Source organism: Procambarus clarkii, chromosome 29 (assembly GCF_040958095.1).
Source record: "Procambarus clarkii isolate CNS0578487 chromosome 29, FALCON_Pclarkii_2.0, whole genome shotgun sequence".
Classification (NCBI taxonomy): domain Eukaryota; kingdom Metazoa; phylum Arthropoda; class Malacostraca; order Decapoda; family Cambaridae; genus Procambarus; species Procambarus clarkii.
In genome coordinates, this window is record NC_091178.1 from 11,725,059 (window position 1) to 11,752,558 (window position 27,500).

At 49.0% G+C, this 27,500-nt stretch overlaps 1 protein-coding gene across 1 annotated transcript in view; it reads right to left on the reverse strand.

Moving 5' to 3' along the window:
• The window catches only part of LOC123765069 (homeotic protein empty spiracles), a 107,357-nt gene that overhangs the window by 33,752 nt on the left and 46,105 nt on the right, over positions 1-27,500 (reverse strand). Inside the window, exon 2 of the mRNA XM_045753494.2 lies at positions 9,649-9,818. Coding sequence (XP_045609450.1) covers positions 9,649-9,818 — 170 coding nt within the window. The remainder of the gene's footprint in view (positions 1-9,648; positions 9,819-27,500) is intronic.

Here is a 27,500-nt window from a genome sequence, read left to right on the forward strand (position 1 = left end):
ACTGAGTGGTATGTTGATCACATTCCCTCTATTAGCTGCCATTTTTCCAGCTTTATCCACAGCTAATTATTCAGTAAAGTGCTAAAAACGTGTAATGACGTACACATGTCTTCGCACGATACCAATCCTTTCCCTTTACTGTGAAACGTTGTGAGGTAAAAATAACATTAATAACAGCACTGATAAACACGGAGGACGCGCCGTGCGTTCCCCCCAGCCAGGAGGACTCATGGGGGAGCCCTTCACCCCCCTTCACCCACACCAGCACCCCACCTCCCCATCACCTGGGGTAATCACCAGTCATTTTAGCAAAGTCCTTTTGCTCGCGTTCGCAACTCTATAGCGAAGAGAAGGGTGTTACCTTGTGTAGGGGGGGATGGGGTGCTGGGAGGAGGGTGCTGGGAGGAGGGTGCTGGGAGGAGGGTGCTGGGAGGGGGGATGGGGTGCTGAGAAGGGGGATGGGGAGCTGGGAGGAGGGAATGGGATGCTGGGAGGGGGGGATGGGGCGCTGAGAAGGGGGATGGGGTGCTGGGAGGGGGAATGGGGTGCTGGGAGGGGATTGGAGTGTGAGAAGGGGGGGGGGGATGGGGCGCTGAAAGAAGGATGGAACTGTGGAAAGGGAGTAGGGCCCCATAAAGGGGAAGAGGGATATGGGTAGCGCATTGAGCGAAAGAAGGAGGATTAGTTCCTAGAAAAGGGATGGAGCGCTGAGATGAAGGATAGGGTGCTCGAATGAGAAAATGGGAGCTCAGAAAGAAGGGTGGAAGGGGGAGAGGAGGCACTGAAAGAGCAACTGGGCTTTTGTAATTCTGATTGGACATTGAAAAGGGGGAATTTGGCTATCGAAGAATTGGACGCAGAAAGGGGGCGGGACGGAGCCACGGAAGAGTGATTGAAGCTCTTGAAAGGGGATAGTCACGCTAGAAAAGGGTAAGGGTCGTCGGAAAAGGGGAAGTTCCGACCCCCTCCTTCGTGTTGCACCGAAGGGGAGATGAGACGGAGGAGGCACAATGCCTCACAACACGAAGGAGGCACAGGAGGAGTCAGGGGGAGGAAGGAACTCAAGGTCCTCCTCCTCAGAGGAGGAGGACTGAACAGGGTATTGATGTGGTGGAGGGGGGGCGGCGGCCCAATGACCCCTTCATGGCGAAATTAACTTTCACGTTTTTAAAGCAGTTCTCGGAAACAAGGAGCAGAGGCAATCTAAAGTGAAAAAAATAAGGAGAAAAAGGGTTGATTACAGGTACAATGACTGCCGGAATGGTCGCGTTGATGTCTGCACGGCTTCAACGCCTCTACTTCAGACGAGACATTATACTGACTTGTTTAAGCGTGGTACAGTGAGAGAGAGAGAGAGAGAGAGAGAGAGAGAGAGAGAGAGAGAGAGAGAGAGAGAGAGAGAGAGAGAGAGAGAGAGAGAGAGAGAGACAGAGACAGAGAGAGAGAGAGAGAGAGAGAGAGAGAGACAGAGACAGAGACAGAGAGAGAGAGAGAGAGAGAGAGAGAGAGAGAGAGAGAGAGAGCGAGAGAGAGAGAGAGAGAGAGAGCGAGAGAGAGAGAGAGAGAGAGAGAGAGAGAGAGAGAGAGAGAGAGAGAGAGAGAGAGAGAGAGAGAGAGAGAGAGAGAGAGAGAGAGAGAGAGAGAGAGAGAGAGAGAGCGAGAGAGAGAGAGAGAGAGAGAGAGAGAGAGAGAGAGAGAGAGAGAGAGAGAGAGAGAGAGAGAGAGAGAGAGAGAGAGAGAGAGAGAGAGAGAGAGAGAGGGAGCGCGCGAGAGAGAGAGAGAGAGAGAGAGAGAGAGAGAGAGAGAGAGAGAGAGAGAGAGAGAGAGAGAGAGAGAGAGAGAGAGAGAGAGAGAGAGAGAGAGAGAGAGAGAGAGCGAAGAGAGAGAGCGAGAGAGAGAGAGAGAGGGAGAGGGAGAGGGAGAGGAGAGAGAGAGAGAGAGAGAGAGAGAGAGAGAGAGAGAGAGAGAGAGAGAGAGAGAGAGAGAGAGAGAGAGAGAGAGAGAGAGAGAGCGAAAGAGAGAGAGCGAGAGCGAGAGAGAGAGAGTGAGAGAGAGAGAGAGAGAGGAGAGCGCGCGAGAGAGAGAGAGAGAGAGAGAGAGAGAGAGAGAGAGAGAGAGAGAGAGAGAGAGAGAGAGAGAGAGAGAGAGAGAGAGAGAGAGAGAGAGAGAGAGAGAGCGAAAGAGAGAGAGCGAGAGAGAGAGGAGAGGGAGAGGAGAGGGAGAGAGAGAGAGAGAGAGAGAGAGAGAGAGAGAGAGAGAGAGAGAGAGAGAGAGAGAGAGAGAGAGAGAGAGAGAGAGAGAGAGAGAGAGAGAGAGAGAGAGAGAGAGAGAGAGCGAAAGAGAGAGAGCGAGAGAGAGAGAGAGAGAGAGAGAGAGAGAGAGAGAGAGAGAGAGAGAGAGAGAGAGAGAGAGAGAGAGAGAGAGAGAGGAGAGAGAGAGAGAGAGAGAGGAAGAGAGAGAGCGAGAGAGAGAGAGAGAGAGAGAGAGAGAGAGAGAGAGAGAGAGAGAGAGAGAGAGAGAGAGAGAGAGAGAGAGAGAGAGAGAGAGAGAGAGAGAGAGAGAGAGAGAGAGAGAGAGAGAGAGAGAGAGAGAGAGAGAGAGAGAGAGAGAGAGAGAGAGAGAGAGAGAGAGAGAGAGAGAGAGAGAGAGAGAGAGAGAGAGAGAGAGAGAGAGAGAGATATGTGTACCACCAACAGGGGTACCACCAACACTCCACCACCACCACCAGGGGTACCACCAACACTCCACCACGCAGCCATAGCCTCCATAACTAATCCTGTACCCGAATCCCACGGTTCGTAAACTCGAGTGGTCAAAAGTTTACAGGACACACACAGCTGCGGCCGCCCCGACCGCCTGCAGCGCCCCGGAGCCACCTACGGTACAATTCCCATTCTGATCTGACATGCAAATCATGTCATTCCGACCCCCGTTATTCCAACCAATCACACGACACATTGATACACGGTCGCGTCATGCGGCAACGTCGCTACGCCATATCATTACGGCTCGCGGGCGATATTTTGGGGCTCTTTGTCTATTGCGATTTCTATTAATAGCGACCACTTACGTGAAGACGGTCACGCGGGGCAGCGAAACGTTTCAAGAATCATTACAGGAGTTCGCATGCTAATGCTGGTCCGGCCGAGGAGTCATTAGATGTTATCAGCTACAAACAGACACATGCTGGGGCGCTGTAAGCTACGTGATTTGCTCAAAGGTTGTGCCATTCACGTGAGGCGCTGCATCTCCTGTGAAGGCTAATGTGATTGTTGTGAAAAAAGGTGAGACAGTCAAGAGGTGGTCGGTCAGGAGCTGTTGTAGTTGTAGAGAGGATAGGGGGAAGGGGGGTGGGGATGGGGGGAGATGGGGAGGCTGGGGAGGCTGGGGAGGGGTGGGTTGGGAGGGAATCCCAGCAGTAGGGGCAGGGGGGGGGGCAGGGAGGGGGGGCACAAAAGCGATGGGTGAGAGAAGTACGGGAGGGAAAAGTATTAGGAAAGAAAAAGGAGGCTAATGGGGATGAAAATGGATGTTAATAGGGAAGGAAGAACATAATAGGCAAGGAAACTAATAGGGAAGAAAGAAAGCACTAACAGGAAAGAACGAGGGAGCCAATAGGGAAGGAAGAGGAATCTAATAGGGAAACAATAAGCTAATGGGGGAAGAAAGAAGATGCAAATAGGGAAGGAAGGAATATCTATTACAGAAGGAGAGAAAGAAATGTGTGTGTGTGGGTGGGGATTTAGACTGCTGTAGCGAGGCGGTCGCTGAACACACATACCACAATATAACATCTAGACTCCCATAAGACATATACAACACGCCCAGCTGAGACACTCCAACCTATCCTCAGGGAGGAAATCCGCTCACGGGAATAGATTGAGAATGACTACATAGTAACAAATCCACAAGGGCCATGATTAGGATTCGAACCTGCGTCCGGGAGCATCCCAGACACTGCCTTAATCGACTGAGCTACGACGTTTGGTCTGAGCAATGCATTTGTTCATTTGATGCATCACGTTAGTGTGATCTCTGTGTGTAATGACTACATAGGTAATGCTATTATCTCTCTATCCATGGTTAGGTTAGGTTAAGGTTTGTTACCGTTAAGGTTTGATTAAGTTAGGTTTCATTACGTTTGGCTACATTAATATGGTGTATTTTGTTTATAATTATGTGAAATATGGAATTCGAAAACTATTTGAGTGTACCCGGGAATTTGGTTTACAGAAAACCAAATTCTTTAAGGAAAACTTTTTAGCATATATTTGATATATTTTAAACCAATGATTTATAGTACACTATAGTTATAACTTAAGAATAATCTTAGTTCAAGACAAAGGTTCAATTGCCAGTTTACATGTAGATTATTACTGGAACCGTAATATGCTTTTAGACCATCACAAATATCTAGATAACTATCCAGGTGGATAGTTATCCACCTACCCGCCCCCCCCCACGTCTCCTCAACCCCTCACTATAGATCCCTTTCAACTATTACAAATTATTAACCATTCAAAACAAAGAATTTTACACCTTCTAACGTCAGAATGAACGAGGTCTTCGTCGGTGACCTGGTTGATACCTGGTTGATGGGGTTCTGGGAGTTCTTCTACTCCCCAAGCCCGGCCCGAGGCCAGGCTTGACTTGTGAGAGCTTGGTCCACTAGGCTGTTGCTTGGAGTGGCCCGCAGGCCCACATGTCCACCACAGCCCGGTTGGTCCGGCTTCAGGCTGGTGTAGTGAAGCTCCTCCTTCAGGCTGGTGTAGTGAAGCGTCCCAAGGGGTCTCCTGTAGGACTCCGGGCCTACAGGTCTTACTCCTGAAGAACCCCCCAGGCTCCTTCTCCCTCACGGGTGCAGCCACCGTCAAGCCTTGATCACGGCGCAGGAAGAACAGGTCGACCTGCTCAATGAAAGCGTCTTCACTTGCTTCTAACAAGTACGGGGGGGTATTGTGTGCACATTAAAGGAAGCTGGAATATACCATTGTGCTTGTATCCTCGTTGAAGGAGTGCCTCCAGCCCCAGGAGTGTGTATGGTGTCCCTCCAGCCTAATGACCGTCTGCGCCAGTGGATGAAGCTGTACGAAGTGGATGAAGCTGTTTCTCAACCTTGCAAAGCAAAGGTTATGAAGGAACCGAGGAACTCACCGCAAGAAAATTGCCTTGCGAAGGGGTCACACATTGACCTCGGCTAATATGGGTGTTTTGCGGGATCAACATCCCCGGACTTCCGACTTTACGGAGTGATCCCAAATAGCACCCTACACACCCCTGTGTCCCTGTGTGTGTGTGGGGTGAAGAGGGAGAGGGGAATGCTATCCTTAGCAGCCTTTAAGGGCGGACTTGCTTCTAGACTAACAAGAACCTCGACCGTGTAGGCCTTCGTGACGGGGCGGGTATTGCCACAAGTCCTCATATATTCTACATTATTGCACGCGTCCAGCCACTGATGACATGGAACACGCTACACTGAACACGCTACACTGAACACGCTACACTGAACACGCTACACTGAACACGCTACACTGAACATGTTGATATGCTGGAGCCCAGTAGGCTCAGGAATCTGTACACCAGTTGAGAGGCGGGACCTAAGAGCCGAAGCTCAACCCCCGCCAGCACAATTAGGCGAGTACAGTTAACACGTACGGGACGGGGTTAAGTCAGGTATAACACGTACGGGACGGGGCATGACAGATATAACACGTACATGACGGGGCAGGACAGATATAACACGTACGGGACGGGGCAGGACAGACATAACACGTACAGGACGGGGCAGGACAGATATAACACGTACGGGACGGGGCAGGACAGATATAACACGTACGGGACGGGGCAGGACAGACATAACACGTACAGGACGGGGCAGGACAGACATAACACGTACGGGACGGGGCAGGACAGACATAACACGTACAGGACGGGGCAGGACAGATATAACACGTACAGGACGGGGCAGGACAGATATAACACGTACGGGACGGGGCAGGACAGATATAACACGTACGGGACGGGGCAGGACAGACATAACACGTACAGGACGGGGCAGGACAGACATAACACGTACGGGACGGGGCAGGACAGACATAACACGTACAGGACGGGGCAGGACAGATATAACACGTACAGGACGGGGCAGGACAGACATAACACGTACATGACGGGGCAGGACAGATATAACACGTACGGGACGGGGCAGGACAGACATAACACGTACAGGACGGGGCAGGACAGATATAACACGTACAGGACGGGGCAGGACAGATATAACACGTACGGGACGGGGCAGGACAGATATAACACGTACGGGACGGGGCATGACAGATATAACACGTACATGACGGGGCAGGACAGATATAACACGTACGGGACGGGGCAGGACAGACATAACACGTACAGGACGGGGCAGGACAGATATAACACGTACGGGACGGGGCAGGACAGATATAACACGTACGGGACGGGGCAGGACAGACATAACACGTACAGGACGGGGCAGGACAGACATAACACGTACGGGACGGGGCAGGACAGACATAACACGTACAGGACGGGGCAGGACAGATATAACACGTACAGGACGGGGCAGGACAGATATAACACGTACGGGACGGGGCAGGACAGATATAACACGTACGGGACGGGGCAGGACAGACATAACACGTACAGGACGGGGCAGGACAGACATAACACGTACGGGACGGGGCAGGACAGACATAACACGTACAGGACGGGGCAGGACAGATATAACACGTACAGGACGGGGCAGGACAGACATAACACGTACATGACGGGGCAGGACAGATATAACACGTACGGGACGGGGCAGGACAGACATAACACGTACAGGACGGGGCAGGACAGATATAACACGTACAGGACGGGGCAGGACAGATATAACACGTACGGGACGGGGCAGGACAGATATAACACGTACGGGACGGGGCATGACAGATATAACACGTACATGACGGGGCAGGACAGATATAACACGTACGGGACGGGGCATGACAGATATAACACGTACGGGACAGGGCAGGACAGATATAACACGTACATGACGGGGCAGGACAGATATAACACGTACGGGACGGGGCAGGACAGACATAACACGTACGGGACGGGGCATGACAGATATAACACGTACATGACGGGGCAGGACAGATATAACACGTACGGGACGGGGCATGACAGATATAACACGTACGGGACAGGGCAGGACAGATATAACACGTACATGACGGGGCAGGACAGATATAACACGTACGGGACGGGGCAGGACAGACATAACACGTACGGGACGGGGCAGGACAGGTACCATACAGTGTATCAAGAGGGGAAAGAAACGGGTGGGTGAGGGGAAAACGAGAAAGCCAGACGCGAAATGACTCGATAATTATCTACAGGAGATTTGCCTGACGGTGAAATACCCCTTGAAGGATCCGGAATGCATTTCCAGCAGGAGGGGAAACTAACACAACTCAAAGACTTTTATCACAAGGGAAGGTGAAGGGGAAACACACGCAACGCCCCGCTCAGTATTGTGTGTGTGTGTGTGTGTGCCTGTAAGCAGCACTACAGAGCCCAAATTACAGTACCGGGGGGAGAAAATGGAGCGTAAGAAACGATATAGTTTCAGAGCGAGTGTCAGATAGTGGGGGGGCGAACTGTCCCGCGGAGCTAAAACATGGAGATATTTGTAAGTCTGTTCAATCAAATGGGAAGGGGAAAAAACTGCTGTGGGGAGAGGGGAGAGGCTGGTGAATGCTTTGTGGAAGGAGGTAAAAAATATTTGCTCGGGGGAGGTGCAGAATGTGTGTGTATCTGTGTCGAGTTTTGCTGCTGTGCTCGTGCTCGTTCGCAGCAAGCGTTCGCAGTTCGCAATCCGCATTTGCTCGTTCTTGCGGGCCGGATTTGTGGATTTGTTCTCACTGGATTTGTGCGCCCCTTGAGGGACTTAAAATAGAGGAGGGGTAGAAATAGCCTAAGCTACTCTATCCCTCTGAGACGTATTTTATTGTCTCAATAAACGTACTTGAACGTGCGGGGCTTGAGTTCACGTTCTCACGTTCTGATGTGTTAATTACCCCCCGACCTTCTAGCACTATCATACCTTCTCTTTCTTAGCAGTCTCAATCACTGTGCTGTTAACGTCCACCTGCACCCTGCGTGTGGTTGGTGTTTCAGATTTAGCTCCTCAAAACGAAGTGTCCATGTAGCACGGGCTATGGTGAGCCCGTCCAAGCGTGTGGGATACCGGCTGTCTTTGTCCACCTCGTAAGGTGCTCAGTGTTTGGAATGATTCCCAAATTAGTTTCCTAAAAGCACGTCTATATAATTCCTAGAACCTTGAGGATCTGTTCCGTTGTATCATGACTCAGGAATCGTTGTAAATTGATTCCTGAGTCCGCATTTGCTCCCCGCAAGAGTTAGTGGACCAACCTCTCCTCCAACAAAGAACGTCGCATTTCGCTCGTATGCGTTACATAAGGCCAAAAATTATCGTATTAGAAAATAGAAGCGGGTTCGCAAAAGTAACGTACTGTCCCGTTTTCTGTTTTGGGTCCTCTGGGAGGTTAGGAGAGGGCACTTTACACTGACCGTTTTCCTGACATTGGGAAATCTTAGGAGGACGGGTTGGGCAGGCGGCCCGGGGAGGAGGGAGGGACCATCAGGAGAAAGCACCTAGCCATTACGACTATATAGTACTGGGAAGGGATCAGGATAAGGATTTGGGATGGGACGAAGGGAAGGAATAGTGCCCAACCACTTGGACGGTCGGGGATTGAACGCCGACCTGCATGAAGCGAGACCGTCGCTCTACCGTCCAGCCCAACTGGTTGGACAGGCGGCCCGGGGAGTGGTCCTATAGTAGAGACTGTGAGAGAGACGCTGGTTATTATACTGTCATACATGTTATATATATGTTTTCTCGAGGGCTTGACGGCTGAGTACACAGCGCTCGGAATTCGTAGTCCTAAGGGTTTGGGTTTGATCCCCGGCGGAGGAGGAAACAAATGGGCAGTTTCTTTCACCTTGATGTACCTGTTCACCTGGCAGTAAATAGGTACCTGGGAGTTAGACAGCTGCTTCCTGTGGTTGTGTGTGTGAAAATTAGGATTAAGGGCTTAGTCCGAAACACTATGCGTGCTAGTGGCTGTACAAGAATGTAAGAACTCTTGTATATATATAAATAAATAACATAAAATGAATTAAACAAATATTTGGGTTATATATATGTTATATCATATATATAATCCTGAATTAATAGTTCACTCGGCGCTTTACGAAAGCACCTCTTTTGTGTACTAAAGTTTTTGTGTGTGGCTTCAGGTCTGGTGAGTACATGGAGTGAGGCGAACTGACAGTGTAGCACCACATGTAACACTTTGTCTGTCGCTAGAGGTCGTGACATTTACCTCTCTCTCTCTCTGAGAGGCTGAGAGACTACATCAACTGCTGCAAGTCGTGACATTTACCTCTCTCTCTGAGAGACTACATCAACTGCTGCAAGTCGTGACATTTACCTCTCTCTCTCTCTCTCTGAGAGACTACATCAACTGCTGCAAGTCGTGACATTTACCTCTCTCTCTCTCTCTCTGAGAGACTACATCAACTGCTGCAAGTCGTGACATTTACCTGTGTTTCTGAGAGGTTGAGGGACTGCGCCAGCTGCTTCCTCTCGGCGCCCACCACGTACTGGTTCTTCTCGAAGGCTTGTTCCAGCTTCAGCAGCTGACTCGGGCTGAACGCCGTCCGGATCCTCTTGGGCTTGCGGAAGGGCAGCAGGAACGTGGGGAAGTCAGGGCCTGAGAATAACATAACGATGGTTATTGCTACCAAGAATATCCCAAACAATAACATCTTACCAGCATAAACAAACACACATTCATGCATAGAGCGGGATCTGGTAAAGAATCGACACTAATGTTTGGGGAGGAAGGATTGATTGATTGATAAAGATTAAGCCACCCAAAAAGGTGGCACGGACATGAATAGCCCGTAAGTGGTGGCCCTTTTGAGCCATTACCAGTATCAATAGATGATACTGGAGATCTGTGGAGGTGCGACTGCACCCTGCGTGACGGGAGATGTCTCCCGAGGAAGGATTAGTTTGAGTCCAACTGGTGGATCTTTTTGCAACTTTCCAGTTCAACATGGCTGCTGAAGTCACAAACATGTTGACCTTAGCGAGATCTGAGCGAGAGATGTTTGGACTCCTAAATCCTTCAAAGTAAGAAATCATATCGTGCATATTTGGGCCTGCGGACCGCTCCAAACAACAGCCTGTTGGACCAAGTTCTCACACGTCAAGCCTGGCTCTAAGGCTGGGGGGCTTGGGGCTGTAGAAGAACTCCCAGAACCCCATTCAGGTACAGGGCATAAGGCGAAAGGCAATGTGCCCAACCATTTTTGCCTCCGCTCGGGGGATCCACGATGGTGAGCCAACCGTGTTTGTGGAAGTATAGCGAGCCACAAGAATGCGCTCTTCGCCAGCAGTACAGAACACGCCCGGGCTCTCAACTATCAATCAACTGGTGTACAGATTCCCAAGCTTATTGGGCTCTCATATCAACATTTGAAACTGTGTATGGAGTCTCTGTCAGTATGTATGCATATATGTATGTATATATGTATGTATATATGTATGTACATGCGAATAGTAGGAAGCAAAACAAGGTCAAAGTTGAACCCTCTCACCCACTCCTCAACATGGCAAACTTTTCTAAATCGCTCATCGCCTCTATACACTGGAAGCGAAAACCTCTATATTTATAGAAGCCAGCCCCGTCCTCACGTAGCCCGTCAGACCCCGGTCTACTGTTCCCTGAGGACTCGGTTAACTATCTTACTTTACTTGGATACTGTCTACGTGGAGTGCTTGCACACAGCTCACACTACAGACGAGTGAAGCATGCATAAATGAAAGACCTTGAAAATAATATACTTCGAGTATATCATGTAGGGGGGGGGGGGGTCTTACCGGCTATCAAACTGATATAAGGAAATATATGCTCACATAAATATGTTAACAGTAGAGTTGTTACCCTCTACGTCTGCTGGAGGTGGCACCGCAGAGATAGTTAGTATCTCACCAGTCTGCTTCTTCTGGGGGGTGGCTCCCCCAGAAAGTGCCTGGGAGTCCTCATGTTGCGTGAGCATTTGTCTCTCACCACCCCCCATTGCATGACTGTTTAGCGGTCCGAGGTATTGACTCCCCACCACCCCTACCAACACCATTACCACCCCCCTACCTACACTACCACCACCCCTACCAACAACACCCACACCCCCTGTCAGCACCACCACCACCCCTACCATCACCACCAATTCCCCCACCACCACCTCCACCACCACGGCTGCTACTACAGAATGACTGCCATCACCCTCACCAATCAACCCTCTTTCCCTATCACTGAACCATCACCACCACTCACCACAAACCACCACCACCACTCACCACCACCATCACCACCACCACCAGTGGACACAATTCCAACATCGGAGGCACACATAAACAGGGTAATGTAGACATCATACGGGACTCTGCCAAAACTTAGATCGTCCTTTATAAACCTAAATCAGGGCTCCAAGGTAAGGCAAGGTAACCTCCTTCAAGGTAATCTACACAACCTTTCTTAGACCATTACTGGAATATTTAGTACAGCCTGTTGCACCAAGTTATCACAAGTCGAACCTGGGCTCGACTTGTGACCTCGGGGAGTTGAAGAACTCCCGAAATCCTCTCCAGGTAAGCTCCCAGCTAGTCCTTCAAACAAAGACCCAAAAGTGATTCCATGCACCCGCCAAACCCCCTGTTTATGAATTAAAAACAGTTTACACACGACTCACAACTGTTGACGTTCGAACACTTCCGGAACAAGTGCTTCACTGATGAAATTCTGTTCGAACCACAACACTGTAAATGCTTCACCCACATACTACAAATACAAATAATCGCCAACAGAACCTAAACACCTAACCTATGCCTATATATGCACAATATGCTAATATATTATAATATTAATTTATATATGAGAAAATTCCCGTTTTGGATGAACAGCATGTAAAAATATGTGAATGTGTCTGTGGGGTCGACCGCTGGATGTAATGGACTTGAGTCGAGGACGGGTTGATGTTCTAGGTAAGTACCGGCCTGGAATTCACCTCCTTGTTAAGCATAAAGCCAAAACTGAAAAGTACAGAGGTTTGCTATATATTTACAAACATTTTCAAGGGGGCAGATGCCAAGAGATCATCTGTTGTGGAGCAGCTGGAGTGGACTGGCCACTCAGACACACGGACTGGCCACTCAGACACACGGAGTGGTCACTCAGACACACGGACTGGTCACTCAGACACACGGACTGGCCACTCAGACACACGGACTGGTCACTCAGACACACGGACTGGTCACTCAGACACACGGACTGGTCACTCAGACACACGGACTGGTCACTCAGACACACGGACTGGCCACTCAGACACACGGACTGGCCACTCAGACACACGGACTGGTCACTGAGACACACGGACTGGCCACTCAGACACACGGACTGGCCACTCAACACACGGACTGGCCACTCAGACACACGGACTGGCCACTCAGACACACGGACTGGTCACTCAGACACACGGACTGGCCACTCAGACACACGGACTGGCCACTCAGACACACGGACTGGTCACTCAGACACACGGACTGGCCACTCAGACACACGGACTGGCCACTCAGACACACGGACTGGCCACTCAGACACACGGACTGGTCACTCAGACACACGGACTGGCCACTCAGACACACGGAACTAGTGTAAACAAAGTGGTCAAATCTTACCGACACAGATAAAAATAATTTTGCCGCCCAGAAAACATTAATACCCCGAAACTAGCAATCAAGTCAACGAGCTCACGAGGCAGTCACAGAAACTTGAAGCTATAAATATGAACCAGAACCGCAACATAGATTTGACCGCATATTCATGATACATGATGACTATATCATCCACAAACCGAGCAGAACTATACAAAGCTCTCTCGACAAAACTATGTATCTTAATTAACATGAAAGGCAGCCAACATTCCACAGAAATAAGGACGAGGAGGACACAGGTGGAAAAGGTAGAATCGCAAATGAGCCGAATGAATGTTAAAAAAACTGCTCGTACCTTGAACAAATCCACAAGGGCCGTGACGAAGATTCGAACCTGCGTCCGGAAGCATCCCAGACACTGCCTTAATCGACTCGTATCTTCTACGGATAATCAATAAGCGAAATGCACTGAAAGAACAAGTTGTGGAAGCCACCTCCACCCCATATACATTTCAGGCCAGATTTGATCAATAATTTGAACGTCACAATACTTAAAAAGAGTAACGCAACAGGTACAAGAAGGGCTAGAAGGCGGAGGGGGCATATACAGAGCTAGACTTTCACTTCTCCTTAGACACTCATAGGTAAGTATCAGGGACTCTCGAGGCCGGGAAGAAAACCATAGGATATTCCTATGCAGGCGATGAGTCACAATAACGTGGCTAAAGTATGTTGAGCAGACCACACACTTTAAGGTGAAGGGACGACGACGTTTCGGTCCGTCCTGGACCATTCTCAAGTCACAATCGACTTGAGAATGGTCCAGGACGGACCGAAACGTCGTCGTCCCTACACCTTCTAGTGTGTGGTCTGGTCAACATCAATATAGTATATCCGCCTGTACCTCGAGGCACAAGAAGAATCCCTGACAGTACGACGGGACCACCACTGCCTCCCACCACCACCACCAGAGCACCGGAAAAAATACGATATACGAATTCTTACATATACGCAAATGAAAAAAAAACAAATCGTACATAAACATAAAATAAAATGATTGAAAATAGTTATATCAATTTTGTATAGCGAAAACAAACAAGTGTACACAGCACAATCAGAACAAAGAGGAACTTTTGCTTTTGGTCCAGAGAGAGAGAGAGAGAGAGAGAGAGAGAGAGAGAGAGAGAGAGTACATATATGAGGCTCATTGTTGATTCTAGACGCGAGCTTCGCTAAACCATTGTCCAGGAGCAGGTCCCTGGTGTGAGGACCAGCCGGGGAGCCTTCCACCGCTGCCACCTGCCATGGCTGTCACTCTCATTAGTGTGTTACCGCTGTATTACCATACTGCACCTCAAGGTCCAGATGTGTCTCGATACCCCTCGCACCACCCACACACACACTCTTGTCAGGGGCTGCTGCGTGTGTCTTCCTCCGCTTGACGTGGTGTTGGGGTCAGCTGCTGGTGTTAGGGGGGTCAGCTGCTGGTGTTAGGGGGGTCAGCTGCTGGTGTTAGGGGGTCAGCTGGTGGTGTTAGGGGGCGGGGGGGGGGTCAGCTGGTGGTGTTAGGGGGCGGGGGGGGGGGGGGTCAGCTGCTGGTGTTCATGGCTGGAAGTCAGCTGCTGATGTTTGTGGGGTGGGAATCAGTTTGCTGGTGTTTGGTGTTAGGGATCAACTGATAACTGAGGTGGGGTCAGCAGGTGTTTGGGGGGTAGAGTCAGCAGGTGCAACAGGTATTTAGGTGTAAGATCTCAGATTTAGTATTGCTGGTATTACGGATATTCTGGTGGTACTGGGGAGAGTGTTGGTGGTGGCGTCCGTCAGTCTCATTGTTGTAAAAAGTATGATAAGAGTCTTGGGTTGGGTTGGGTTGGGTTGGGTTGGGTTGGGTTGGGTTGGGTTGGGTTTTGGTGCTGGGTTGAGGTAGGTTAATTTAGGTTGTATTAGGGGGGGTCACTGTTACGGTGCTGCTTACCTATAGGGGGGTCACTGTTACGGTGCTGCTTACCTATAGGGGGGTCACTGTTACGGTGCTGCTTACCTATAGGGGGGTCACTGTTACGGTGCTGCTTACCTATAGGGGGGTCACTATTACGGTGCTGCTTACCTAACAGTGACCTCTGGGAAGTGAGATCCAACATATATATTTTAACGTTCCTGACTTCAATTCTTTTGTCGAATCTAGCCTTAAAATTATGGATGGAGGTGGCTTCCATGACTTCAGTACATACAAGGTAGAAGTATTTATTTGATCTTAAACGTTGACTTACGTGATGAGTGGAAGTACTCGGTACTGTCCCTTGTGGGAGTGTGTTAGCCACATACGTGAGGCATCAAGCACCCACCACCACAATTCTTCAGAGCAAACTACATTGTTTAAAAAGCACTCCAGCCACTGTGGTGTGTGTCTGGCCTTAATAACACCTGCGGAGCAGCAGCAGCTGTGCTGATCTTGGCCTCTCGATCAGCGTCACAGGCAAAACACGGCCATGTTGTCTTCAGGATACATAGTTACAGGTTGGTGTGTGGTGGATCGTCATACACAGGTAAATAAGCATGTATACATACATGCATATTTACGTTCATACACACACACACATATAATGGCCTACTTACGTGTATGAATACAGACAGGCATTTGTATACCTGATATGTACGTGCACAGTATGTACGCACAGTATGATATGTATGTGCACAGATATGTACGTGCACACACACACACACACACACACACACACACACACACACACACACACATATAACTTTACATTTACAGTTACAAATGTAACTTTACATTTACTGGAGTTTAACACCAGTAAATGTAAAGTTATGGAAATGGGATCAGGTGACAGGAGACCAAAGGGACAGTACACAATGAAGGGGAACAGCCTACCTGTAACGATTCGAGAAAGAGACCTGGGAGTGGATGTGACACCTAATCTAACTCCTGAGGCACATATAAATAGGATAACGACAGCAGCGTACTCTACACTGGCGAAAATTAGAACTTCATTCAGAAACCTAAATGAGGAAGCTTTTAGGGCGCTTTACACTGCCTACGTGAGACCCGTCTTAGAGTATGCCGCGCCATCATGGAGCCCCCACCTGAAGAAACACATAAAGAAACTGGAGAAGGTTCAGAGGTTTGCGACGAGGCTTGTCCCAGAGCTACGAGGGATGGGATATGAAGAGCGGCTGAAGGAACTGAACCTTACGACACTAGAGAAAAGAAGGGAGAGAGGAGATATGATAGGGACATATAAAATACTCAGGGGAATTGACAAAGTGGAAATAGATCAAATGTTCACACGTAATAATAACAGAACGAGGGGACATGGGTGGAAACTAGAAACTCAGATGAGTCACAGAGATGTTAGGAAGTTTTCTTTTAGCGTGAGAGTAGTAGAAAAATGGAATGCACTTGGGGAACAGGTTGTGGAAGCAAATACTATTCATACTTTTAAAACTAGGTATGATAGGGAAATGGGACAGGAATCATTGCTGTAAACAACCGATAGCTAGAAAGGCGGGATCCAAGAGTCAATGCTCGATCCTGCAAGCACATATAGGTGAGTACATACACACAGTACCTGTACATCAGTTGATTGACAGTTGAGAGGCGGGACCAAAGAGCCAGAGCTCAACCCCCGCAAGCACAACTAGGTGAGAACGCGGTAATACATCTTAGAAATTTTCCCTGTTGCTTAGTGCCTCATAATTAAAAAATACACACACACACACACACACACACACACACACACACACACACACACACACACACACACACACACACAAAGACCAAAGAGCCAAAGCTCAACCCCCGCAAGCACAATTAGGTGAGTACACAGATATGTGTGTGTAGATATGATAGAGCCCAATAGGCTCAGGAATCTGTACACCTGTTGATTGACGGTTGAGAGGCGGGACCAAAGAGCCAGAGCTCAACCCCCGCAAACACAACTAGGTGAGTACACACACACACACACACACACACACACACACACACACACACACACACACACACACACACACACACACACACACACACACACACACACACCAAGAACGGAAACATTGCAGCTGGTCCCTCAACGATCATTTAGCGACCTTCGCAAGCGCAATTACACGGGCAGTTGCTTCGAGAGGGACTGATAGCCAGCGGTATCTGGGCGAGCGATCGCGCGCGCTCGTTAACTAAGCCAGACCTCCGATATTAAACCGCCAAAATTGTCGATAAAATGGGGCCTGGCCGTCTGGGGCTGCCAATCGACGCTGATAGATTGGGTGTCTATTATCGCTCGTCACATACTTAAGTGAGGCTGTCAGAGCCTTCACTCAGGCTCATACTTGCTGATAAGGGGTTTTTAATGGGGGTCGCTTAGCGTGCACACGCCTCCTCCTCCTCCTCCTAGTGGGCCGCCCCCAGCACCCGGCCCACATTACTCAGCACCTAGCCAACACGTATGGTCTCAGCACCAAGCTACCTCCTCCCAGCACCTCTCCTCTCTCCACTCAACACACACACTAGCCCCCAGTACCCAATCCACAATTCCTATACCGGGTGAACCTCACTAATATGGGTGATCCAGCAACACCACTAACAGTGATCCGATCGCAGAAGGCAGATAAATTCTGTCACACAATTCCATACACATTATGTAGACCAGACCACACACACTAGAAGGTGAAGGGACGACGACGACGTTTCGGTCCGTTCTGGACCATTCTCAAGTCGATTGATTCCCACCACTCTATACACATTATCCGCACCTCCAGGCGTCACTAAGCGGTCACTATCACGAATTTTGTTTAGGTGTGTCACTATACCGCCCTCGCCTTGGGGGAGGGGGGGGGGGGGGGTTGCAGATGCTTCATAAACATAATTAAAGAAGTCACCATCAACTTCGTCGGCACCACCACCGACACCATTAACTCCGACACTCTCACCATCACCACCGCCTCGACCTGCACCATAACCCCCGGCCCTGAGGGGCTTGTGGTACTTCTCAGTTCACACTGCTTTGCCAGCCCTTAAAGGACCCTTTGGTTGGTCCCTAGACTGGTGTAAACCCCCATCAACACTCCTTAGTTTGTCTCTCTACACCTCTAGACTGATACAACCCCCTCTTACCCACACCGAACACCCTTGCGATCTCCCTTCCGCTAACCTCATATTGTTGTTATAGATTCAGCTACTCGGAACAAGTTCCAAGTAGCACGGGCTATGGTGAGCCCGTAACTTACGTTAAACCCCTAGCAATCGAGCCCCTAAACCCCAACCCCCCCCCCTAGCCTACTATCTCTCTCAGCCCCCTCTTAATCCACCCCACGGCCCTCTGTTCGTCCCCCCTAACCCCAAAGGGGAAGGATTGGGAGGTGGGGGGTATTGGGGGATTTACCAGCAGTAGCAGACGCCACCATTGTATAGGCTCACACTGATGGCTACCTCAGCCCCTCGGCCCTCAACCCACCAATGGAATTAAACATTTTGTTGACCAGACCACACACTAGAAGTTCAAGGGACAACGACGTTTCGGTCCGTCCTGGACCATTCTCAAGTCGATTGTGATGAGGAGGTAGAGATGAATTAAACATTATTATTGTAAGTGCTGTTGCTGTTGCTACATTTTGGTTGCATTTCTATAATGATGCGTTAACTTGTTAGTTTGTTTCACTTGTTATTTGTTATTCTTAAACATGATGCAGGGTTTCTTTGGCTTGTGTTATCTACATTACAACAGTTTCTCTGGTCGATGTTTACGTTAGTTTTAATGTGATCCAAGTCTTTGTTTCACGGCTGACGTCATCATGGTACCCCGTGGCGTCATAGTATTGACGTCACACCTAAGGGCACCTGAGGGCACTTGAGGGCACTTGAGGGCACCTGAGGGCATCTGAGGACACTTGAGGGCTGAGGACACTTGAAGGCACCTGAGGACACTTGAGGGCATCTGAGGACACTTGAGGGCATCTGAGGACACTTGAAGGCACCTGAGGACACTTGAAGGCATTTGAGGGCACCTGAGGGCGCCTAAGGGCACCTGAGGGCGCCTAAGGGCACCTGAGGGCGCCTAAGGGCACCTGAGGGCGCCTAAGGGCACCTGAGGGCGCCTAAGGGCACCTGAGGGCAACACACAGAAATCACAATAGCGTGATGTATCAAATGAACAAATCCACAAGGGCCGTGACGAGGATTCGAACCTACGACCGAGAGCATCCCGGATGCTGCCTTAATCGACTGAGCTACGACATGGTCAAAAAATTGCAACCAGAAAATTCTACTGAATTTAATCCAAGTAAATTCAGTAGAATTTCTGGTTGCAATTCTTTTACCATGTCGTAGCTCAGTCGATTAAGGCAGCGTTTGGGATGCTCTCGGTCGTAGGTTCGAATCCTCGTCACGGCCCTTGTGGATTTGTTCACCTGGAGGAAACATTATGATGGGATGTATAACATATTAACTAAACTAAGCTATACAAAAGACGCAAGTATAAAACGTGACCATACATACACTTATACACTAACCGCATTACAAAGAGAAAATACAACATTGTCTTGTATAAGAATGTTTACATATTTCCCATGCATAATATTATTCCCTTGTTTGACAGCCTGTTCACTGTAGAGGGTTTAAAGTCCCAGCTGTGTCTGGGTACAAGTGACAGGATGAACAACCCAGCGGGTTTTCTTCCTTTTGGGGAGTGTTTTACATGGTGCTATGGTGGTGTGTTCACTCGCAGGATGAGTGGCGCTGCCCAAGTCTGTCACCATGGCGGTGTGTCCACTCACAGGATGAGTGACGCTGCCCAAGTCTGTCACCATGGCGGTGTGTCCACTCACAGGATGAGTGACGCTGCCCAAGTCTGTCACCATGGCGGTGTGTCCACTCACAGGATGAGTGACGATGCCCAATACTGTCACTATGGCGGTATGTCCACTCACAGGATGAGTGACGCTGCCCAATACTGTCACTATGGCGGTGTGTCCACTCACAGGATGAGTGACGCTGCCCAATACTGTCACTATGGCGGTGTGTCCACTCACAGGATGAGTGACGCTGCCCAATACTGTCACTATGGCGGTGTGTCCACTCACAGGATGAGTGACGCTGCCCAATACTGTCACTATGGCGGTGTGTCCACTCACAGGATGAGTGACGCTGCCCAATACTGTCACTATGGCGGTGTGTCCACTCACAGGATGAGTGACGCTGCCCAAATCAGTCACAAATAAACTCCCAATTCGGGGGCATAATTTAATGACCCCTATTCTACCCCATACATTATTAATTATAACTAACATATATTAAGGATATCCCCCAAACGCCAACAGGGGAGAGAGAGAGAGAGAGAGAGAGAGAGAGAGAGAGAGAGAGAGAGAGAGAGAGAGAGAGAGAGAGAGAGAGAGAGAGAGAGAGAGAGAGAGAGAGAGAGAGAGAGAGAGAGCTGAGCATCACGCCCCCCCCCCCCCTAGTATGAGGACCAGGGAAAGGGAGGGGGGGGGGGGGTGGCTCCGCAAACAGCGGACTCCCACACCTACGTCAACCTCACGCACTGCAAGGACGGAAATCAAAATATTGGCCTCCAAGTTTGGACGGTGGATCTCCCGTTATCTGCTGGCGGGAGATCTGTCCGCGGGTCAAAGACCATCATGTGATGGAGGTTGAGTCTGTCTCATTGAGAAGAGTTGTTATTAATTGATCAGTCGGCAATGGTTGCTCGGAGGTGGGGGGCGAGGGGGTGATGGAGGGGATGGAAATGGGTAAGGAATGGGGTGAGAGGAGCCGGGAAGGGTAAAAGGGGTATAGAGCAGATTTTAAGGGAGGAAAAGGAAATATAAAAAAAGGAAGGGGGGGGGGGGGTTAGATAGAGGCATGGGGGGACAGATGAGGGGACAGGGAGGGAAGGGGATAGACGGATGGGTGGGTGACAGACAAGGGGACAGATGGAAGGGTATGGGGGACAGACAGATTGGTACGGGGTAGACTAAGGGGAGAAAACGAGAGATGGGGGGACAAACAAGGGAAACAGACAGATGTGTGTGGGGGGGGGGGGACAGACTGAATGGGAGGGGGGGGGGAAGGGTGTGAAACAGACGGGGTATAGCATCATTCACTGTACCACTGGACCAGGGTACAGCATCATTCACTGTACCACTGGACCAGGGTACAGCATTAGTCACTGTACCAAGCATAGGACCAAGCATAATGCATCCGAAACATCCGTATATAAAAACCAGTTCTTACTATACTAATAACTTTCTCCTCGTTACCACGCTAACGAAGCCCAACCACTGACAGGGGTAACGTCCTCGGTCGTTAGTAGTCGCACTTAACGAATCTCGTTAAGTGCGGTTCCTGTCCTCTTGGGAGAACAAAGGACCAATTGGCCAAGAAGTGGACCAGTCACTGTCTCTTGTGTCCACTACGAGACATATATATATATATATATATATATATATATATATATATATATATATATATATATATATATATATATATATATATATATATATATATATATATATGTCGTACCTAGTAGCCAGAACGCACTTCTCAGCCTACTATGCAAGGCCCGATTTGCCTAATAAGCCAAGTTTTCATGAATTAATTGTTTTTCGACGACCTAACCTACCTAACCTAACCTAACGTAACTTTTTCGGCTACCTAACCGAACCTAACCTATAAAGATAGGTTAGGTTAGGTTAGGTAGGGTTGGTTAGGTTCGGTCATATATCTACGTTAATTTTAACTCCAATAAAAAAATTATGACCTCATACATAAGGAAATGGGTAGCTTTATCATTTCATAAGAAAAAAATTAGAGAAAATATATTAATTCATGAAAACTTGGCTTATTAGGCAAATCGGGCCTTGCATAGTAGCCCGAGAAGTGCGTTCTGGCTACTAGGTACGACATATATATATATATATATATATATATATATATATATATATATATATATATGTCGTACATATATATATATATATATATATATATATATATATATATATATATATATATATATATATATATATATATATATATATATATATATATATATATATATATATAATCTTGATTGGTCCTCATGCATAGAATCACTTCAACTCTATGAGTATTTAAAGTTTAAAATTACCCCTTTACCAACAGACCGAAGGAGCGACTCTATTATTTTCAATTATAATAGAGTCACGAGTCCAATGGTCAGAAGAAACGGTGTGTCTCGTTATTTCCGAGAGCCGGGCTGGCATTCATACTGCGAGCAGTGCCGTCTAACAGCCTGGTTGACCAAACACCAAGCCAGAAGTCTTCGTCAGAGACCGGGTCGCGAGGACATCGATCCGCGTAACCCACCTTGTGGTTAACCAGTTGCGGGAGATAAAATAATAACCAACAGCGTTAGAACAAATACAAAAATTCAATCTTAGAACATAATTGCTGAAGCAATTAACTGTGTTCATTTCTAACCATAAAGCCAACAACTATATGATAAGTTAGCACACCCAGGGAATTGTTGTTAGTATTGGAACTCGAAGAAAAGGATCAGAACTTCTCCCTCAAAGGACTCTTTAAGGGATTCTATACTAAATAAAGGAAGGAGGGGCGGGGGTTCCGGCTGTTTGTTAAAAAACTGACAAAAACTTTACTTCAGTATCAGAATTCTATTAGGCTGAGCATAATAACGTATGTGGTCTGTTCACTAAGGTTCTAATTCAATTTTACTTCAACCTAATTGAATTTTCATTTCAAACAAATCAGGAACAGACGAATGAAAGTTGTGACAGACAAATCAATGTTGATTTTCTATACATAGGAGTACTGAATCCAATTTCTATACACAATTGAACCCTTTTTCTATACTCGTAGGCATTGAGCCTATTTTTCTATACAAAGTAGCAGTGAACACGTTTTCTATACGTTAGAAGTACTGTATTGAACCATTTTCTATAAACAAAAGTATTGAACCCATTCTCTATAGCAGAAATATTGTACCCACTTTCTATAAACAGAAATACTGAACCCATTTTCTATACACAAGTATTGAACCCATTTTCTATACACAGTACTATTGAACCCATTTTCTATACACAGATGTATTAAACCCATTTTCATTAATCGTTGTTGAAGCCTTTAAGAGTTCTATATCTCTTTCTGTAGTTTGCTGTTTCCTTTATTATTTTCTGCTGTTTGATTGCTGTCAAACGACTTGTGAACAAGTGACTGGTAAAGGCAACCTTACAAGGGGTTCACCAAGGTTCACAAGGGGTTCACCAAGGTTCACAAGGGGTTCACCAAGGTTCACAAGGGGTTCACCAAGGTTCACAAGGGGTTCACCAAGGTTCACAAGGGGTTCACCAAGGTTCACAAGGGGTTCACCAAGGTTCACAAGGGGTTCACCAAGGTTCACAAGGGGTTCACCAAGGTTCACAAGGGGTTCACCAAGGTTCACAAGGGGTTCACCATTGTTCACAAGGGGTTCACCAAGGTTCACAAGGGGTTCACCAAGGTTCACAAGGGGTTCACCAAGGTTCACAAGGGGTTCACCAAGGTTCACAAGGGGTTCACCAAGGTTCACAAGGGGTTCACCAAGGTTCACAAGGGGTTCACCAAGGTTCACAAGGGGTTCACCAAGGTTCACAAGGGGTTCACCAAGGTTCACAAGGGGTTCACCAAGGTTCACAAGGGGTTCACCAAGGTTCACCAAGGTTCACACGGGGTTCACCAAGGTTCACAAGGGGTTCACCAAGGTTCACAAGGGGTTCACCAAGGTTCACAAGGGGTTCACCAAGGTTCACAAGGTGTTCACCAAGGTTCACAAGGGGTTCACCAAGGTTCACAAGGGGTTCACCAAGGTTCACAAGGGGTTCACCAAGGTTCACAAGGGGTTCACCAAGGTTCACAAGGGGTTCACCAAGGTTCACAAGGGGTTCACCAAGGTTCACAAGGGGTTCACCAAGGTTCACAAGGGGTTCACCAAGGTTCACAAGGGGTTCACCAAGGTTCACAAGGGGTTCACCAAGGTTCACAAGGGGTTCACCAAGGTTCACAAGGGGTTCACCAAGGTTCACCAAGGTTCACAAGGGGTTCACCAAGGTTCACCAAGGTTCACAAGGGGTTCACCAAGGTTCACAAGGGGTTCACCAAGGTTCACAAGGGGTTCACCAAGGTTCACAAGGGGTTCACCAAGGTTCACAAGGGGTTCACCAAGGTTCACAAGGGGTTCACCAAGGTTCACAAGGGGTTCACCAAGGTTCACAAGGGGTTCACCAAGGTTCACAAGGGGTTCACCAAGGTTCACAAGGGGTTCACCAAGGTTCACAAGGGGTTCACCAAGGTTCACAAGGGGTTCACCAAGGTTCACAAGGGGTTCACCAAGGTTCACAAGGGGTTCACCAAGGTTCACAAGGGGTTCACCAAGGTTCACAAGGGGTTCACCAAGGTTCACAAGGGGTTCACCAAGGTTCACAAGGGGTTCACCAAGGTTCACAAGGGGTTCACCAAGGTTCACAAGGGGTTCACCAAGGTTCACAAGGGGTTCACCAAGGTTCACAAGGGGTTCACCAAGGTTCACAAGGGGTTCACCAAGGTTCACAAGGGGTTCACCAAGGTTCACAAGGGGTTCACCAAGGTTCACAAGGGGTTCACCAAGGTTCACAAGGGGTTCACCAAGGTTCACAAGGGGTTCACCAAGGTTCACAAGGGGTTCACCAAGGTTCACACGGGGTTCACCAAGGTTCACAAGGGGTTCACCAAGGTTCACAAGGGGTTCACCAAGGTTCACAAGGGGTTCACCAAGGTTCACAAGGGGTTCACCAAGGTTCACAAGGGGTTCACCAAGGTTCACAAGGGGTTCACCAAGGTTCACACGGGGTTCACCAAGGTTCACACGGGGTTCATTACGTGACAGCCTCAGACATGGGGAAAAATTCGAGAGCTATTAAGTTCAAAATCTAACAGTAAAAAGAGAGAGAGAGTAACATTACCCTTATTTTGCTTATTATAATAATTGTGTGGGGGCAGAGAGAGAGAGAGAGAGAGAGAGAGAGAGAGAGAGAGAGAGAGAGAGAGAGAGAGAGAGAGAGAGAGAGAGAGAGAGAGAGAGAGAGAGAGAGAGAGAGGTTACCTTACCTTGAGGTTATCTTGAGGTGCTTCCGGGGCTTAGCGTCCCCGCGGCCCGGTCGTCGGCCCGGTCGGAGAGAGAGAGAGAGAGAGAGAGAGAGAGAGAGAGAGAGAGAGAGAGAGAGAGAGAGAGAGAGAGAGAGAGAGAGAGAGAGAGAGAGAGAGAGAGAGAGCCAATGCCATTCCGGAAAAGGAGGGAGGAAGGGGTAAGAATGAAGGAGGGAAGGAGAAGGGAGGGAAAGATCATTACGACGCCAGGGAATGGGGGAAGAGGGGGGGGGGGGGGTTCCTCCGTCACCCATACTGCAATTTGTTCCTATCACTGAAAATAGTGTTTTGTGATGGCGACAGTAATTGTTGGTAGTGTCGCTGACCAGACTCCACTCTTTATGGGGACTGATTCTCCTTCCTCTCTTTGTCTATTAGGCGTCCGTGGCCGTGATTGGCTCCCCTGTCTCCGTTTGTTAGGTTTCCGTAGCCGTGATTGGCTCCCCTGTCTCCGTTTGTTAGGCGTCCGTGGCCGTGATTGGCTCCCCTGTCTCCGTTTGTTAGGTTTCCGTAGCCGTGATTGGCTCCCCTGTCTCCGTTTGTTAGGCGTCCGTGGCTGTGATTGGCTCCCCTGTCATGATTGTAAGTCTTGCCGACCGAGCCTCTGTGGGGTTCACCCTGCCCACACACCCACATGATCACACCTGCCCACACCCGGGTGTTCACAGGTGTAGAGACAGGTGTGCCATTACCCCACAACTCCATTCAGCAGCAGTAGCCCCCTCGTGCCGGGAGGAGGCCGGCGCCAGGACGACCGGACACCTCACCTGGTGTCCGGTTACCAGACGTCGTGAGGGACAGGGGCCGTCGACACGACCCTCCAACACAACCTGCATCACCACGCCTTATTTCAGTGTAAAGAAACACGATAAATATACCTTCCCACTCTCTCTCTCTCTCTCTCTCTCTCTCTCTCTCTCTCTCTCTCTCTCTCTCTCTCTCTCTCTCTCTCTCTCTCTCTCTCTCTCTCTCTCTCTTACTCTCTCTCTCTCTCTCTCTCTCTCTCTCTCTCTCTCTCTCTCTCTCTCTCTCTCTCTCTCTCTCTCTCTCTCTCTCTCTCTTCTTGTTATACATTTATCCGGTTAAACGCCAAAGCGTCCGGATGCAAAGGCGCGCGAACAGCGGAGGCCCCAATTATGTTGGTAAGATTCTTATCAGAAAGCAATAGCACCATGAAATTATTCGGTTGGGCTGAACGTGACCGAAGACTCAACACGCGGCCGCAAACTGCTGAGTCCCGCCCGCCTTGCCTAATTGCTTTCCAAACGGTTGTGTGGATACTGCAATAATGGTTAGTTAGGAGCTGCAACACTGACGCTTCGAGCAACACAGACTTCGTAATGGTGTCCCAAATAGAGATAAACATCTACTGTTTTGTCTAATGCTATACCGCGGGCTCATTTGGCCACGTAAGTCATCTCTCGTGTACGCCGGAGCCGTGGCTAGATATGTAGTTTGGAGAGGCTGCCGGCGCGTTTTGGATATAAATGGATATAGAACGCAAGTCTGATGTAAATTTAATGAATGCAAATGAGGCTGTGTTTGAGAAAACACGCGCACGGAGATATTGGCCGCTGCCAAACACTCAGGATCATTGCCTGACGTTCCAGTGACTTAACAATGTCCACACACACACAAAAAGAGAGTATAAGGCAGAAATGGAATCCGAGAATAACAAAGAAACAAATGAGCCTCGTTACTGAAGCTTGGGAGCCCATCCACCAGGCCCCTAAATACCAGCAGTCAGACGCATCAACATGGCCGCCAAGGTGCCGTATTGCACACGTATATTTATGATACGTCGGGCGTTACTACGCCAGGCGCTGCTACGCCAGGCGCTGCTACGGCAAGCGCTACTAGGGCCAGGCGCTATTACGTCAGGCGCTACTACGCCAGGATTAGCTTGATGTTCGGAATTTACCTAAAGGTGCCTGCCTCTTGACGGTGAAGGTTGCAGGCTGGATACACTGCTGTACCATCAACTACCGCTACACTATAGCAGGTACCCTCCTGTACCACCAACGACCCACTACACTATAGCAGGTACCCTCCTGTACCACCAACGACCCACTACACTATAGCAGGTACCCTCCTGTACCACCAACGACCGCTACACTATAGCAGGTACCCCTCCTGTACCATCCACGACCGCTACACTATAGCAGGTACCCCTCCTGTACCATCCACGACCGCTACACTATAGCAGGTACCCTCCTGTACCACCAACGACCCACTACACTATAGCAGGTACCCTCCTGTACCACCAACGACCCGCTACACTATAGCAGGTACCCCTCCTGTACCATCAACGACCCGCTACACTATAGCAGGTACCCTCCTGTACCACCAACGACCCGCTACACTATAGCAGGTACCCCTCCTGTACCACCAACGACCCGCTACACTATAGCAGGTACCCCTCCTGTACCATCAACGACCCGCTACACTATAGCAGGTACCCTCCGGTACCACCAACGACCCGCTACACTATAGCAGGTACCCCTCCTG